Source organism: Lygodium microphyllum, chromosome 26 (genome assembly GCF_053477565.2).
Source record: "Lygodium microphyllum isolate KBCC chromosome 26, Lygodium_microphyllum_v1.1.10, whole genome shotgun sequence".
NCBI classification, from domain to species: Eukaryota; Viridiplantae; Streptophyta; class Polypodiopsida; order Schizaeales; family Lygodiaceae; genus Lygodium; species Lygodium microphyllum.
Window position 1 is genome coordinate 38,742,065 of NC_141160.1, and position 12,947 is coordinate 38,755,011.

The 12,947-nt window shown below is 44.1% G+C and overlaps 1 protein-coding gene across 2 annotated transcripts in view; it reads left to right on the forward strand.

Moving 5' to 3' along the window:
- The first annotated feature begins 5,785 nt into the window (after nt 1–5,785).
- The window catches only part of LOC148013164 (uncharacterized), a 154,678-nt gene continuing 147,516 nt past the window's right edge, over nt 5,786–12,947 (forward strand). Inside the window, exon 1 of one of the 2 annotated variants that reach the window (XM_087667761.1) lies at nt 5,786–5,957. In XM_087667761.1, coding sequence (XP_087523887.1) covers nt 5,802–5,957 — 156 coding nt within the window. In that variant the 5' untranslated portion in view covers nt 5,786–5,801. The remainder of the gene's footprint in view (nt 5,958–12,947) is intronic. The other variant, XM_087667760.1, reaches the window with a different exon arrangement.

Consider the following 12,947-nt stretch of genomic DNA (forward strand, 5'->3'; position numbering starts at 1 on the left):
GTTTAGATCTTCCATAAAGGTAGATAAGATATGCATTTTAAGAGGGATTTTTCAAAAATGATTTATATTAATGTGCTTTGTATAGTTTGAATTGATTATTCTAACATCATTTTTTATCTGTGCAGGTATCGACATTTTCAGGATAAGTCGAGGGATGAGCGATGAGGAGTTTCAGGACATGATGGCACGCATGTCTCCAGATCAGCTCGCGAGATTCAGAGAGATGGCAGACCAGGAGCTGTCTCGTTCTTCGTCAGGGCGCTCTGCTAGATCTGCTTCAGCGCGATCAGATGCTTCAGCTTCGAGCAGACGATCTCGACGCTCGCGACTTGGGCCAGAGGGAGGGACTGCAACTGCAGGAGGATCAGGGGGGTGCTGCTGTGGAGACACGGACGTGGTGTCTCCGTCTCGTCGTTCAGCTGGAGCTGCGTCACCTCCAGGATTTGTCACACCTGTGGGGATGTCCACTCCAGTTACTCCGGCTTTTACGCAGCTGTCGGCAGATGGCACACCTTTTGGTGGCACTTCTTTTGGTGGCACCCCCTTTGGTGGCACCCCTTTGAGTGGCACTCCGGAAGAGGGTACCCCCGTCGGTACACCGGATGTACAGGGGTCTCCTGGATATGCCCAGGAGCGTGGACGGAGATGGAAGAGGGCCCATCTTAGGCATACTTCTAGGGGTTATGGATACCTAGTGGATAGTAGGTCAGGAGCCATCATCATGAATAATGAGGGGAGGAGGAGGATGGCTCGCATGAGGGAGTTGTGCCAACAAGTTTTTCGGCACAACGTCCTGGATCATTGGAGGAACATACTGGAGGGGAGCAAGGACTACATAGTAGTATCCTTGCATGAGGAGTTCCTGGTGCCAGCCGCAGTAGATAGATTCTCTACGGGCTGGATGATGGATTGCATGCGTGCATACATGTCACATAGACGATCCGACGCACGTAAGGCAATCAAGAGTGGGGCTCCAAAGCCCGAGTGGTTAGATGCAGACGACTGGCGCCGACTGAGGGAGGAGGCTACAGATTCGCCAGGATGTTGGAGTCATCAGCGGGAGGCGGCGAGGGCACGAATCGAGGCCGGATCGGTGTATCATCTTGGGAGTGGCGGCCACAGGACATATTTGGAGGACTTTGTAAGTTTCTCTTTTGTTTTGCTTATTTGTTTTTTTGAGATATTCTTTGTACTGACAATCATGTTTCTAACAGTTAGCATTTTGTTTTCTTTGCAGCACTCCATTACAAATCGCGATCCGCAAGGCCTTGAGACTCGATATGCAGAGAGGCACGGTCTCAGGGCATTGATCGACCGATTGTATAGACGCGGCGGCCTTGTAAGTCACTCATCTTTCTTGTCCGTAGTTACCATGAGATATTTGAATGCATTATTATATGGTGGATTGATATGTTGTTTCTTTTTCTGTAGAATCCGTTTGATGCTCCTTTGCGGCGAGACGAGCTTTCGGGGGACGAGGATTTCTAGCTCGCCCTTGGATCCTTAGAGCTCACACACCTTTAGTTTTTAGTCGCCTGATCTATGTAGACATTTTCTATGTATTAGTGATATCCTTTCATGATTGTACCAATCGCATTCTATGCGATCATGTATTTATTTCATGTATCAGTTTTATGATTTCAGTATACATTCTTTTTGTTTGCAAGCGCTTTGTATGCAGCAGTGCAGAAACTATTTTGTATGGCTCTCATACAGCACACAGTGCTATATGTGGCAGGGCCACAAAATTTTTTTTCTCTGTTACCGTCGCTATTTGTGTCGCAAATTTACTGCTCGCGTCGCTGTTGGCGTCACTATGAGCGTCGCAAATTCTCTGTAACCGTCACTATATGCGTCGCTATATGCGACGCAGATAGCGACGCATATAGCGACGATTCTATGGCGTCGTCAATAACGACGCTTTTTGCGACGACGGGAGCAAATTTTGTTATTTATATTTTCGTCGCTTTAAACGTCGCTATAAGGTCTATATCTTGTAGTGCTACTTGGACATTATGAAGGAATTGACCATTTTTAAGCCATCTTAAAGAGTCACCAATGTACGTGGCCCATGGCAAAGTACATTGCATACCATTATCGATAAGTCTATTATCTTAAATTTCCTTCCCCTCCCTCTCCCTCTCTCTCCCTCTCCCTCTCTTTCTCTCTTTCTCTCTTTCTCTCTCATTTTCTCTCCTAAACAAGCAAAAAAGAAAGTGATTCAAACAACAAACAACCAAACCCGTCGTAAGAGAGAGAATGCACTCTCTCTCTCTCACCATCTCCCTCTCCCTCTCGTTCTCTTTATCTCCCTCTCTCATTTCCTTCCTCTCCCTCTCCCTCTCCCTCTCTTTCTCTTTCTCTTTCTCTCCCTCTCCCTCTCCCTCTCCCTGTCTTTCTCTTTCTCTCTCTCTCTATCTCTCTCATTTTCTAAACAAGCAAAAAATAAAGTGATTTAAACATCCTCCAAGCAAAAGGGAGAGGGAGAGAGACAATGCACTCTCCCTCTCTTTCTCTTTCTCTCCCTCTCTCATTTCCTTCCCCTCCCTCTTCCTCTCCCTCTCTTTCTCTCTCATTTCCTCTCCTAAACAAGCAAAAAATAAAGTGATTTAAACATTAAACAAGCAAAAGGGAGAGGGAGAGAGAGAATGCACTCTCCCTCCTTCTCCCTCTCTTTCTCTTTCTCTTTCTCTCCCTCTCCCTCTCCCTCTCTTTCTCTCTTACTCTCTCGTTTCCTCTCCTAAACAAGCAAAAAAGAAAGTGATTTAAACATTAAATAAGCAAAAGGGAGAGGGAGAGAGAGAATGCACTCTCCCTCTCTTTCTCTTTCTCTCCCTCTCCCTCTCTTTCTCTTTCTCTCCCTCTCTCATTTCCTTCCCCTCCCTCTCCCTCTCCCTCTCTTTCTCTTTCTCTCCCTCTCTATCTCTCTTTCTCTCTCATTTCCTAAACAAGCAAAAAATAAAGTGATTTAAACATTAAACAAACAAAAGAGAGAGGGAGAGAGACAATGCACTCTCCCTCTCTTTTTCTTTCTCTCCCTCTCTCATTTCCTTCCCCTCCCTCTCCCTCTCCCTCTCTTTCTCTCCCTCTCTTTCTCTCTCATTTCCTCTCCTAAACAAGCAAAAAAGAAAGTGATTTAAACATTAAACAAGCAAAAGGGAGAGGGAGAGAGAGAATGCACTCTCCCTCCCTCTCCCTCTCTTTCTCTTTCTCTCCCTCTCTCATTTCCTCCCCCTCCCTCTCCCTCTCCCTCTCTTTCTCTCTTACTCTCTTACTCTCTCGTTTCCTCTCCTAAACAAGCAAAAAAGAAAGTGATTTAAACATTGAACAAGCAAAAGGGAGAGGGAGAGAGAGAATGCACTCTCCCTCTCTTTCTCTCCCTCTCCCTCTCTTTCTCTCCCTCTCTCTTCCTCTCCCTCTCTTTCTCTTTCATTTCCTCTCCTAAACAAGCAAAAGAGAGTGATTTAAACCTTGAACAAGCAAAAGAAAGAGAGAGGGAGACTCACCAATGAGATATGGCGAGTGTGGGGCGGCTTCTCTTTGCGATGAAGGCTCCTCCTCTCCTTCGCGAACAACGGCGGCGGCGGCGGCGGCGAGTCTTCTTCCTCTTCTTCTCTCACGACGGTCGCTCTCTCCCTCGCTCTCGCTCTCAAAACTCTCAATGAAGCAAAAGAAATGAAAACCGCGCTCGGGTTTCGGCCATGTTTTTTCCTTGCGGCTTGTTGCTATTTGCGTCGCAAATGCGACGCTATTTTAAATAGCGACGCAAATAGCGACGCCAATAGCGACGCCGCTATTCGCCATCGCTAATCGGCGTCGCTAATGGCCCAAATCCTTGTAGTGTAGGATGTGACTTGGTGGGAGGAGTTTTTCAGAGAGCAATACAAAATTCCAATATACATCACATTTTATCAATAAACATGATATCAATGGAAGAATGCTTTTTGCAAGGATTGTAAAGCATCTACCCAATGGTAATCACATAGTGTTGCTTTACTTGTTTATTGAGATTAGCTTTTAAGGATATAGTTAATGTTTTTATGCCTTGCTAACTTATTTTGAACCTATAATTCAATAGTCTCACATTGATAGGATACAAATAGATTAGGCTAAGTATGGTTGCAAGACTTAACCTGCTCTATGAATCTATAATACAATGTTATCTTGACTACCTCCAAAGGGCCTATTAAACTAAATAATATCCCATACCTCCTTCAAATTTGAATTAAAATTAAAATTAAACTTTTCCCTCCTCTCTCTCTCTCTCTCTCTCTCACACGTGTGCTTTGACATGCCCCACACACACACACACACACACACACACACACACACATCCCCCTTCACACAATAGTTATAGTGGGAGCAAAAAATGTCATGTAAAAGTAGTAGTGGTAGTAGTTGGTGGGGCCACAGCTGTAGCACGATGTGCTAATGGCGGCAATGGTCATAGTGGCAGCTTGCAAGCAGGCGGGAAATGATGCATGCACACACACACACACAATCTAGAGACTGAAATATGAGAGAGAGGGGATATAATAAAAATTTAGAGAGAGAATAAATAACTTTGAGAGATATATATATAGAGAAAGAGAGAGGGAGGGAGAGAGAGAGAGGGGGGAGAGAGAGGATACGAGGAAGAAATTTTAAAGAGAGAGAAAGAGAGGAAAAAATTAAAGAGAGGAGAGAAAATTGAGAGAGAGAGAGAGAGAGAGAGAGAGAGAGAAGAGAAAAGTTTTTAGAGAGAATGAAGAGAGAGAAATAAAGAGGAAAATATTAGAGAGAGAGACATAGGAGAGAAATGGAAAGAGGGAGAGAAGAATGAAGTGTGTGTGTATGTGCTCTTTTAGTGCGACTTCATGCACATGTAGTTGTGCATGATCACATTGCATAGCAAGAGAAAGAAAGAATGCATGTGTGTGTATGTGGGAGTGTATTATGTCTTACACGTGGTGGTATGCAAATTGAAAAAAAAATCAAATATTTTGTTCAGGGTTGTATTATATCTTATGTGTTGTCATGAGAATTGAGAAGCTTCAATTACTTTTTGGACAATGATATATGTTGCAACCCTCAAGTTTCATTATGTGGAACCATGGCCTTAGTGTTTTTAGGGGTCACCCTAGAATTGGGTGGCACCATAGTGCTATATTTTGGGGTGAAAGGTTGGTATTAGAGGGGTTATGTTTTTAGCTTGACAGAGGCACAGATCAACCATGATGTGTGATGGACCTCATACCCAACAATATTTGCACAAATCAACCATGATGTGTGAAGACCTTCCCGTAGCACAATTAGCAAGCTTTTGTTGTTGAGGCATAGTTACACTTCATTGGATTACGTTTCTAGATTGACAGAGGCACAAATCAACCGTGATGTGTGAAGGCCCTCTTGCTTATCGATAGATATCATTGAAAGGCATTAAATATCATTATGTAAGTTTGGTATTTCATGCAAGCTAATCATATATATAAATTTATTTTATAATGCATTTTCATGTGATCAAAAGAACAACAATGCCATAAAGGTATGCCAACTTTGAGCTACCATCTAGGGCTTAATCTTAAGACCAAAATCGTATCCAACTTACACACTCGTTTTATTAATCGACATATATGTTGCTAATAACTAAAGAGTAGAAAAAAAAAACCTTATGCTAATAATAATAGTAGATAATAGATGTGGTATTGAAATGTCACTCTTTCTAAGGTTTTAGACTATGAAGAAGGGAAAAGGGAAGGCTGGGTAATGACAACAAGGTCCCACGAATAGAGAGAGACAGAGACAGAAAGAGAGAGAGAGAGATGAGCAACGTAATGAGCCATACGTGTGGTGTTCAACAAGCTAGTGACGACGCAAAGATGGCTGCGGCAGCGGAGAGCGCCACTGCTCAGGCGCTTCGTAACGTTCTCCATCGCGTCAGCCAGGCAGCCGAGCGCTGCGGCCGCTCCACTTCTCAGGTGCACAATGCTCCTCGCTACCTGCCTACCTACCTACCTTTGAACATCTTTGCTTACATCGCATGCCATTCGCCCCTCTGTGAACATCTTTCATCGCATGCCATGCTACCTATCGCCTGCTGAATTTCATCATAGAGAGAGAGAGAGAGAGAGAGAGAGAGAGAGAGAGAGAGAGAGAGAGAGTCCCTGTGGCTGATCGATGCTTAAACATGCCACGTTGCCGCATTAGATTAAAGAGGCCCGCGATCGAATCGGAGCTCATATTCAATACCTTCACGATCATCCAAGACTCCTCAGACGAACAGCATGCTTTTTGTCATTAGCACCTTAGGTTTAGAAATATGAAACCATACAGAATAAGGCTCAAACAGTAGATGTTCTTTGCAGACCAGTTCTCCTATTAACAACCCAATCACGAGATGGTGCAAAGCGAGATTCCTAGCACAAGCTCTCTCAAAAATTAGATAAAACAAACCAATTAGAATAACGCCCAAATGGAAGATGTTCATTAGAGATCAGCTCTGCTATCAACCACCCAATCATGAGAAGGCGGAGGGGGAGTTTCTTAGCACAAGCTATCTCAAAAAACTTAAGTGGAACCTAGGTCCACATTGGACTATAGTCCGATTATTAATGGTAGCCTTGCCCTTTGGGCGTGCTGTAAGGTAGCCTCCTAACTGTGTAAGAACATCTATAATTGGATGGGTCTCACCTTCATTAACCAGGGGAAAACAATCCTTCAAAATGCACTTTCTTACCACATTGTTTACTAGTCTAATCTTTAGAATTCAAAATGCACTTTCTTACCACATGTTTACTAGTCTAATCTTTAGAATATTAGAAAGTTGAATAATCACCTCTACCTTTAATGGAAGAACCTCCTCAGTGTTTGTGCATTTGACAATTTTGAGGTTCCCTTATTGTGAGTAGAGGACTCTCCTTCCTCCAATAGCACTAGTGACAAGCTTCTCAAAAGTGGAAAGAATCTCTTTGCCAAAGACGCCAATGAAGAAGGTGAATGGCAGCAGGCTGGTCACCAAAACGCAGCAGTCTGGAGGCTGGAAACTAGTAAATGCAGCAGTGTACCACCGATCGGAGGCTGGAAACTGTGCACAGTTTGCTGTAAACAGCAGGCTGAAATAGTGTTTGAGAGTGTCAGGGCCTGCAATGCTGAAAACGTAGGCTGGCTGACCCTAGAGATGATGGACAGCAGACTGAACAGCAGCCTGGGACAGTTTGGAGCAGTCGCCAGCAGCTGAGAGCTGTCACCTACAGCAATGGACAGGTTGAAGATTATGTGGCTGCAGTTGATGATGGCTGGACAACAGATGGAGGTGGGCTGTAGGCTGGAAACTGGGCGCCAACAGCAGCAGAGGGTGTGTGGGCTGGTGTAACTTGCAAACAAGGATGATCGCTGAATGGGGGCAGCCTGTCTATTTATAGATGTGGAAGGGCGCCCCAAAAATTAGGGTTTCCACTGAACTCTCTCGAACTGCTCCCCGTTTTAGAGTTTTACTCTAAAAGAGCATTTTAAGTGTGTTTTGGGACTGTTTAAGAGGCTAATCAGCAAGTAATGCATATTTTAGCTCAACAGCTTGCTGATCTTTCAGGAAGATTTTGTGACAACTCATGGGGAAAAGGAACAATGAACATGGACGTGGCAATAAACACTTGCTTGGAATGAGGGAAAACAAGCTACTCGGTGAGAAATGCAAGAAGGATGTCCACCTAAAGTGATGGTTATGCTAAGATCCTAATGTCTTCGTTAACTTAGACTAAGGTCCAAAGGTAGGAGATGAACATACATGACATGATTGCTAACACTCCCCCTTAATTCTTGGATGTGGACGAAGGTCAAAGGAGATGGAATGGATCTAAGGGTGGCAGGAAGAGTGCCATAGCAGATAAAGTTGGTCGATGGAGAATTATAGCCAAGGATTGAGACCCCCCCCCCCCCCCCTCCACAACAACTCAAACAACTCAACTAAAAAAATTTGTGCAATCAATGCAAATATCCATTACATCGTGGAGAAAGAATCCATGGTAAACATTAATTATAAAATTTCTGGCATATTTTTCATGGTATGACTTTTTTGAAAGGCTAAAATAGGTGCTTCATACATTTATGAAACAACAAGGGCGAGGAAATCCACAGTTGCATTGCTAAGATCATCCCCCTCTAAAAGGGATGGGGGTATGAGGAAACCACTAGAGATGGTGGTTGTATAAGAGTGCAGCGAATGCAGAATTGTATGACCAGACTAAAAAGAATAAGACGTGAACACACACACACACACACACACACACACACACACACAGAGTCGTATTAATGTCTACAAAAGGCCAAATCAGCCTATAATGCTATGACGAAATAAATGGAAACTAAACAATAAACAATACATAGCTGATTAGTACAAAATGATGTCTAAGCTAGATACAATGTGGAATTGCTAAGGAGGCATACTCATCCCAAGATCTCTTATGGGTCTATCTAGTATAGAGAGGCTAAAGCAGTGAGGCATGGTCCCCCGACGACAGTGTAGCGTCCTTTGTATCTACACACACACACACACACACACACACACACACACACACACACAGACACACACACAGAGTAGAACACTGAAGATTGTAGAGTATGAATGCTGAAGATTGAAGAAAAATCTATGCAATGGGCTGTTGGAGTATCACCAGCTGGAGCTCTCTTTCTCTCACCTGCAGAAAACTGTACGTGTATGACCCTTGGGCTGGCTGGCTATAAATAGCCAATAAAATAACATAAAATGCAGCAGGTTGGCCCGGCTGAAAAACTGGCCAACTGCAGCAAAATAACGAACTGAAATGATAAAATAATCAAAATGTGCCGGGATCAACCCCCTAGCTGCAGCGTGCACCAGTCCACCCTGCCCAGTCTGCCCTCATTGCACAATATATGCTGGTGGCTGCACTGAAACTGTCCAACCTGCTCCCAATTGGGAAAATCTGCCCTAAACTGTCTTGACACAGCTTGTGCCGGTCCTGGGAATGACCAAATCTCCAGCACTCCCTCTCAAATCTTGGATGTGGTATAAGGCTAAGGGATATGGAATGCTGACAAAGAACGGCCTGAGGAAGTGCTTTGGTAAACAAATTTTCCACATTATCCTCTGTCTTACAATACTCCACATCTATAGTTCCGTCCAAGAGATTCTCACGAATGTAGTGATATTGGATCTTTATATGCCTCGTCCTAGGATGGAAAACGGGATCCCATGCCAAAGCTATGCAACTCTCATTGTTGCATAGAAGTGTGGTAGCTCCTGGCTATGGACAACCAAGCTCCTCCAACAACCTTCGAAGCTAAACAATCTCACAAGTAGTAGTACAAGCTGCTCGATACTAAGCTTTTGTGGATATGAGGGCAATTGTTGGCTGCTTCTTGTTGCCACTCCATGTATAGCACTTGTACCCAAAATGAAGCAATAACCTGTCCTTGACCTCATGTGGTCAACATCTCCAGCCTAGTTTGAGTTCGTCCAACCTTGCAACACCAAAGCCAAACCATCTACTTGTTGGATAAAATAGGCCAAGGTTGGGAGTTCCCCTTAGGAATAGCAATGTCCTCAATGCAGCGTGCCAAAGGACCTGCTTAGATTCACCCATAAAGCCTGCAAGCAAACCAATTGGGAAGCACAAATCAATCCAAGCATTCAAAAGCCATATCAATGACCCAATCAACTGTATAGCGGGAAGCATCCACCAACAAGGAGCCATAGCCTTCCAATTTGGATCCATGGAGTAGTAATGGTCTGACACTCTTGCATCTCAAGACTAGTCAAGAGCTCTTGCACATACCGTTGTTCGAAGAGAGATTTCTGTCTTAGTTTGCCATATCTCATGAACTAGGAAGAAGTGAAGAAGCCCCAAATCCGTCATCTCAAACTTCTCATGCAATGCTTTCTTATTCTACTTGACCATTTGGGTATGGTCAATTGTCAAGATGAGATTGCCCACATAAGGCACAAATATTGCATGTTCTCTAGTTGATATGTAGATGTACAAATTTGGATTGGAGGCAGATCTTTGATACCCTTACAACCTGTTTTAGGACCCTGTTTGAGGCCATAAAGGGCCTTCTTTAACTTGTATACCTTACCGTTCGAGGAAGAAAAGCTAGGAGATTGCTCTAAGTAGATCTCCTCCTTTAAGTCAGCATTCAAGAACGCAGATTTGACTTGCAATTGGTAAACGGGCCATCTCCTATGGTTGGCAAGAATTGAAACTGTCCAAATGATGGCCATATGAGCAGTGGATGCAAACATCATGGAAATCAACACTTGGCCTTTGTGAATAACCCTTGGTAATCAATTGTGCCTTATGCTTGTCGAGTGTGCCATTACTAAGATACTTGGTCTTAAAGACCCACTTGACTCCAATCACCTGGTGATGAGTGGGTCGAGGCACAAGATACCAAGTGCTATTCCATTCAATAGACTTTGACTCTTGCTCCATGGCTTTCTACCAATGATTTGATTGTATTGCTTCCTTTACTGATGTCGGATCCCTATCTTGCATGGCGTGGGTTGTCAAACCATAGTTAGTACAAACAAGCTAGGTTAAATGTGGTTGGTTTCTTCGAGATCGCTGCATACCATCCTATGGCTGCCACTCCTTGGGAAGTCCCTCAATCCTTGCATCATGGAATGTATCACGAGGCCAACCAGGAGGAGGCCGATACTCCCTTCGCCACTCTGTCTTTGTTGAAGTTTTTGGAAGATCCACTAGCGGGGAAGCCGGTGGAGAAGAAATCTCCTCATCTGTAGATGGAGCCTCAAGAGGCATAGGCTCCATTGGAATTGAACTATCACTTGGATCTCCAAGAATAGGGTGCTCCTCACTTCTCTCTTAAAGTGGAAACTCCATGAATGGCACATCACTGCTTGTATAGACATCTCGTGAAATAGGATCATATATCTTGTTTCTCGTAGCCAACTAACACTTGTTTCTTGGATGTTGGCTCAAACTTATCATTCTATTTCTTTGGAATGTGAGCATAGGCATCACATCCAAACACCTTCACATAGGAAACATTTGACTTTAGCCCAAAGTACGCCTCAAATGGAGTCATACCTGTAATGGCAGATGTAGATGACTGATTTAGAATATGAATTGTAGGGCCATTGCTTTGGCCCAAAGACATTGAGATGTCTGCCCGTGCTCCATCATAGTTTGAGCCATCTCGATCACACTCCTCTTTTTTCGCTCCAAAATACCACTCTCTTGAGGAGTGTTCTTTTTTTTTTTTCCAAGAAAAGAGAACTCTATTAATATCACCTCGGAGAAATTCCCCCTAAGGTAAATACAAAGTACAAGAAACTCTGTGAAGAGTAACTAAGTACATCAAAGATACAATGGTTGTGTAAACAACCAATCTGGTGGGTTAAAGTGCCAGACCATTTGAGGGGTAGTGTGAAAGAAGGTGTCTAAATCCCAAATCCTTAGGAAAGCCTCTCTTTTCTTCCTCATCCTCTCTGAGCTGCCCTGTAACCTCTCCCATCTCCCACGGAGAGAATGGACTATCTCTGTCCAAATCCTCGATAAAGACTCCCCAGTGGGTATATCTTGAAGATCAATGACCTGGCTACATCTCGCAGTCCATATGTACCAAGCTATAATGCTGGAAATCAGCTCCCATCTGTGACAATGTCCCTGAGTCCACTGTGTCTGTGAGTAGTCTGGGGTAGGGATCCTGCTCAGATGTTGTCCAATGATGAGAAAAGAAATGCTCCCCTGAGTGTCCTCATAGCTGCAAGTTGGACCTCTGTCTGTGATCCAAGCTGCAGTCCCCCATGTCGGCACCATGGACTCTGTTGTACCATGGAATACTATCCTAAGAGCTATCCTCCACATCTCTTGGGCTCTAGGACAGTCCCAGAGGCAATGTCTCTGTGTCTCCTTTGGCTCACCACGTCGCGCGCAAGCCACTGGGTCCTTGCCATTTCCAAGCCAAGTGCCAACTGCTAAACTCCTATGGGCTAAAAGCCATAGAAAGAGAGATATCTTCTTGGGCCTGAAGCTGTCATGTAGCCGCCTCCAAAAGTTATATAGGAACTCATCTAAGACTCCCTCTCTATGCCAATGAGGGATGGCTGCAGGCTGTGCTCTAATCTTGCTCATCTATATCCTCCGTCCCAATCTAGTAGCGTAGCCAAAGAAGGGGATGTCGGATGGCCTATCAAGTAAGGGATCCCTCCACACCCACTCCTGGATCCCACTGAAGTCTCTATAGAGGCCTCCTTTGGTATGCCCAATATCTCCATCCATCTATAAGACAAGTGGTTGGGTCTTGGTCTATGTGCCATTTTCTTTGAAAGTGTGCCACTACTCTGATTCTCTGCCTGGAGTAGCCACTGAGTGTTGTAAGGTCAAGGTCCTCTCGTCAAAGTGGAGTAGAATGCATTGAACCTAGGGGGAAATTGCGATAACAAAGTAATCACCATATCCTTGGAGGAGATGGGCTTGCTAGCATTTTGAACCTGCATTTGCAATTGTTGAGGCTTGTTCACATGCTCCCACATGGAAGCATACTTGTTGGGATTCAAATTTCACATTTGTACCTCCAAAGAAACCCTCTTCATGATAGTCATCTTGTTATAGAGCTGATCTAGTTCGAGCCATATTTCTCAAGCATCGGTAAGATGCTCAATATGGGCTATCATGGCCGGAGTACATGAAAGGAATAAGAAAACAGATACGAGCATTTAACTTGTCCCAGTGTGCCTATACCTTCATCAAATCTTCTTTCTCTGAAGAAGAAAGTTTGGAAAGATCCAGAGCCGATGGACCATCAGTAGTCTCCATCACGAGCTTTGCCAAATCATAAGACTCCAAGAAGTATTATTCACATGTCAAATGTGGTAGCTCTCCCCATCTAGCTTTTGATCGTGTGGAAGAGTTGGTGAAACGGGGACCTTCCAGTCCATGATCGCTTGGAACCCCACATTGATTGCA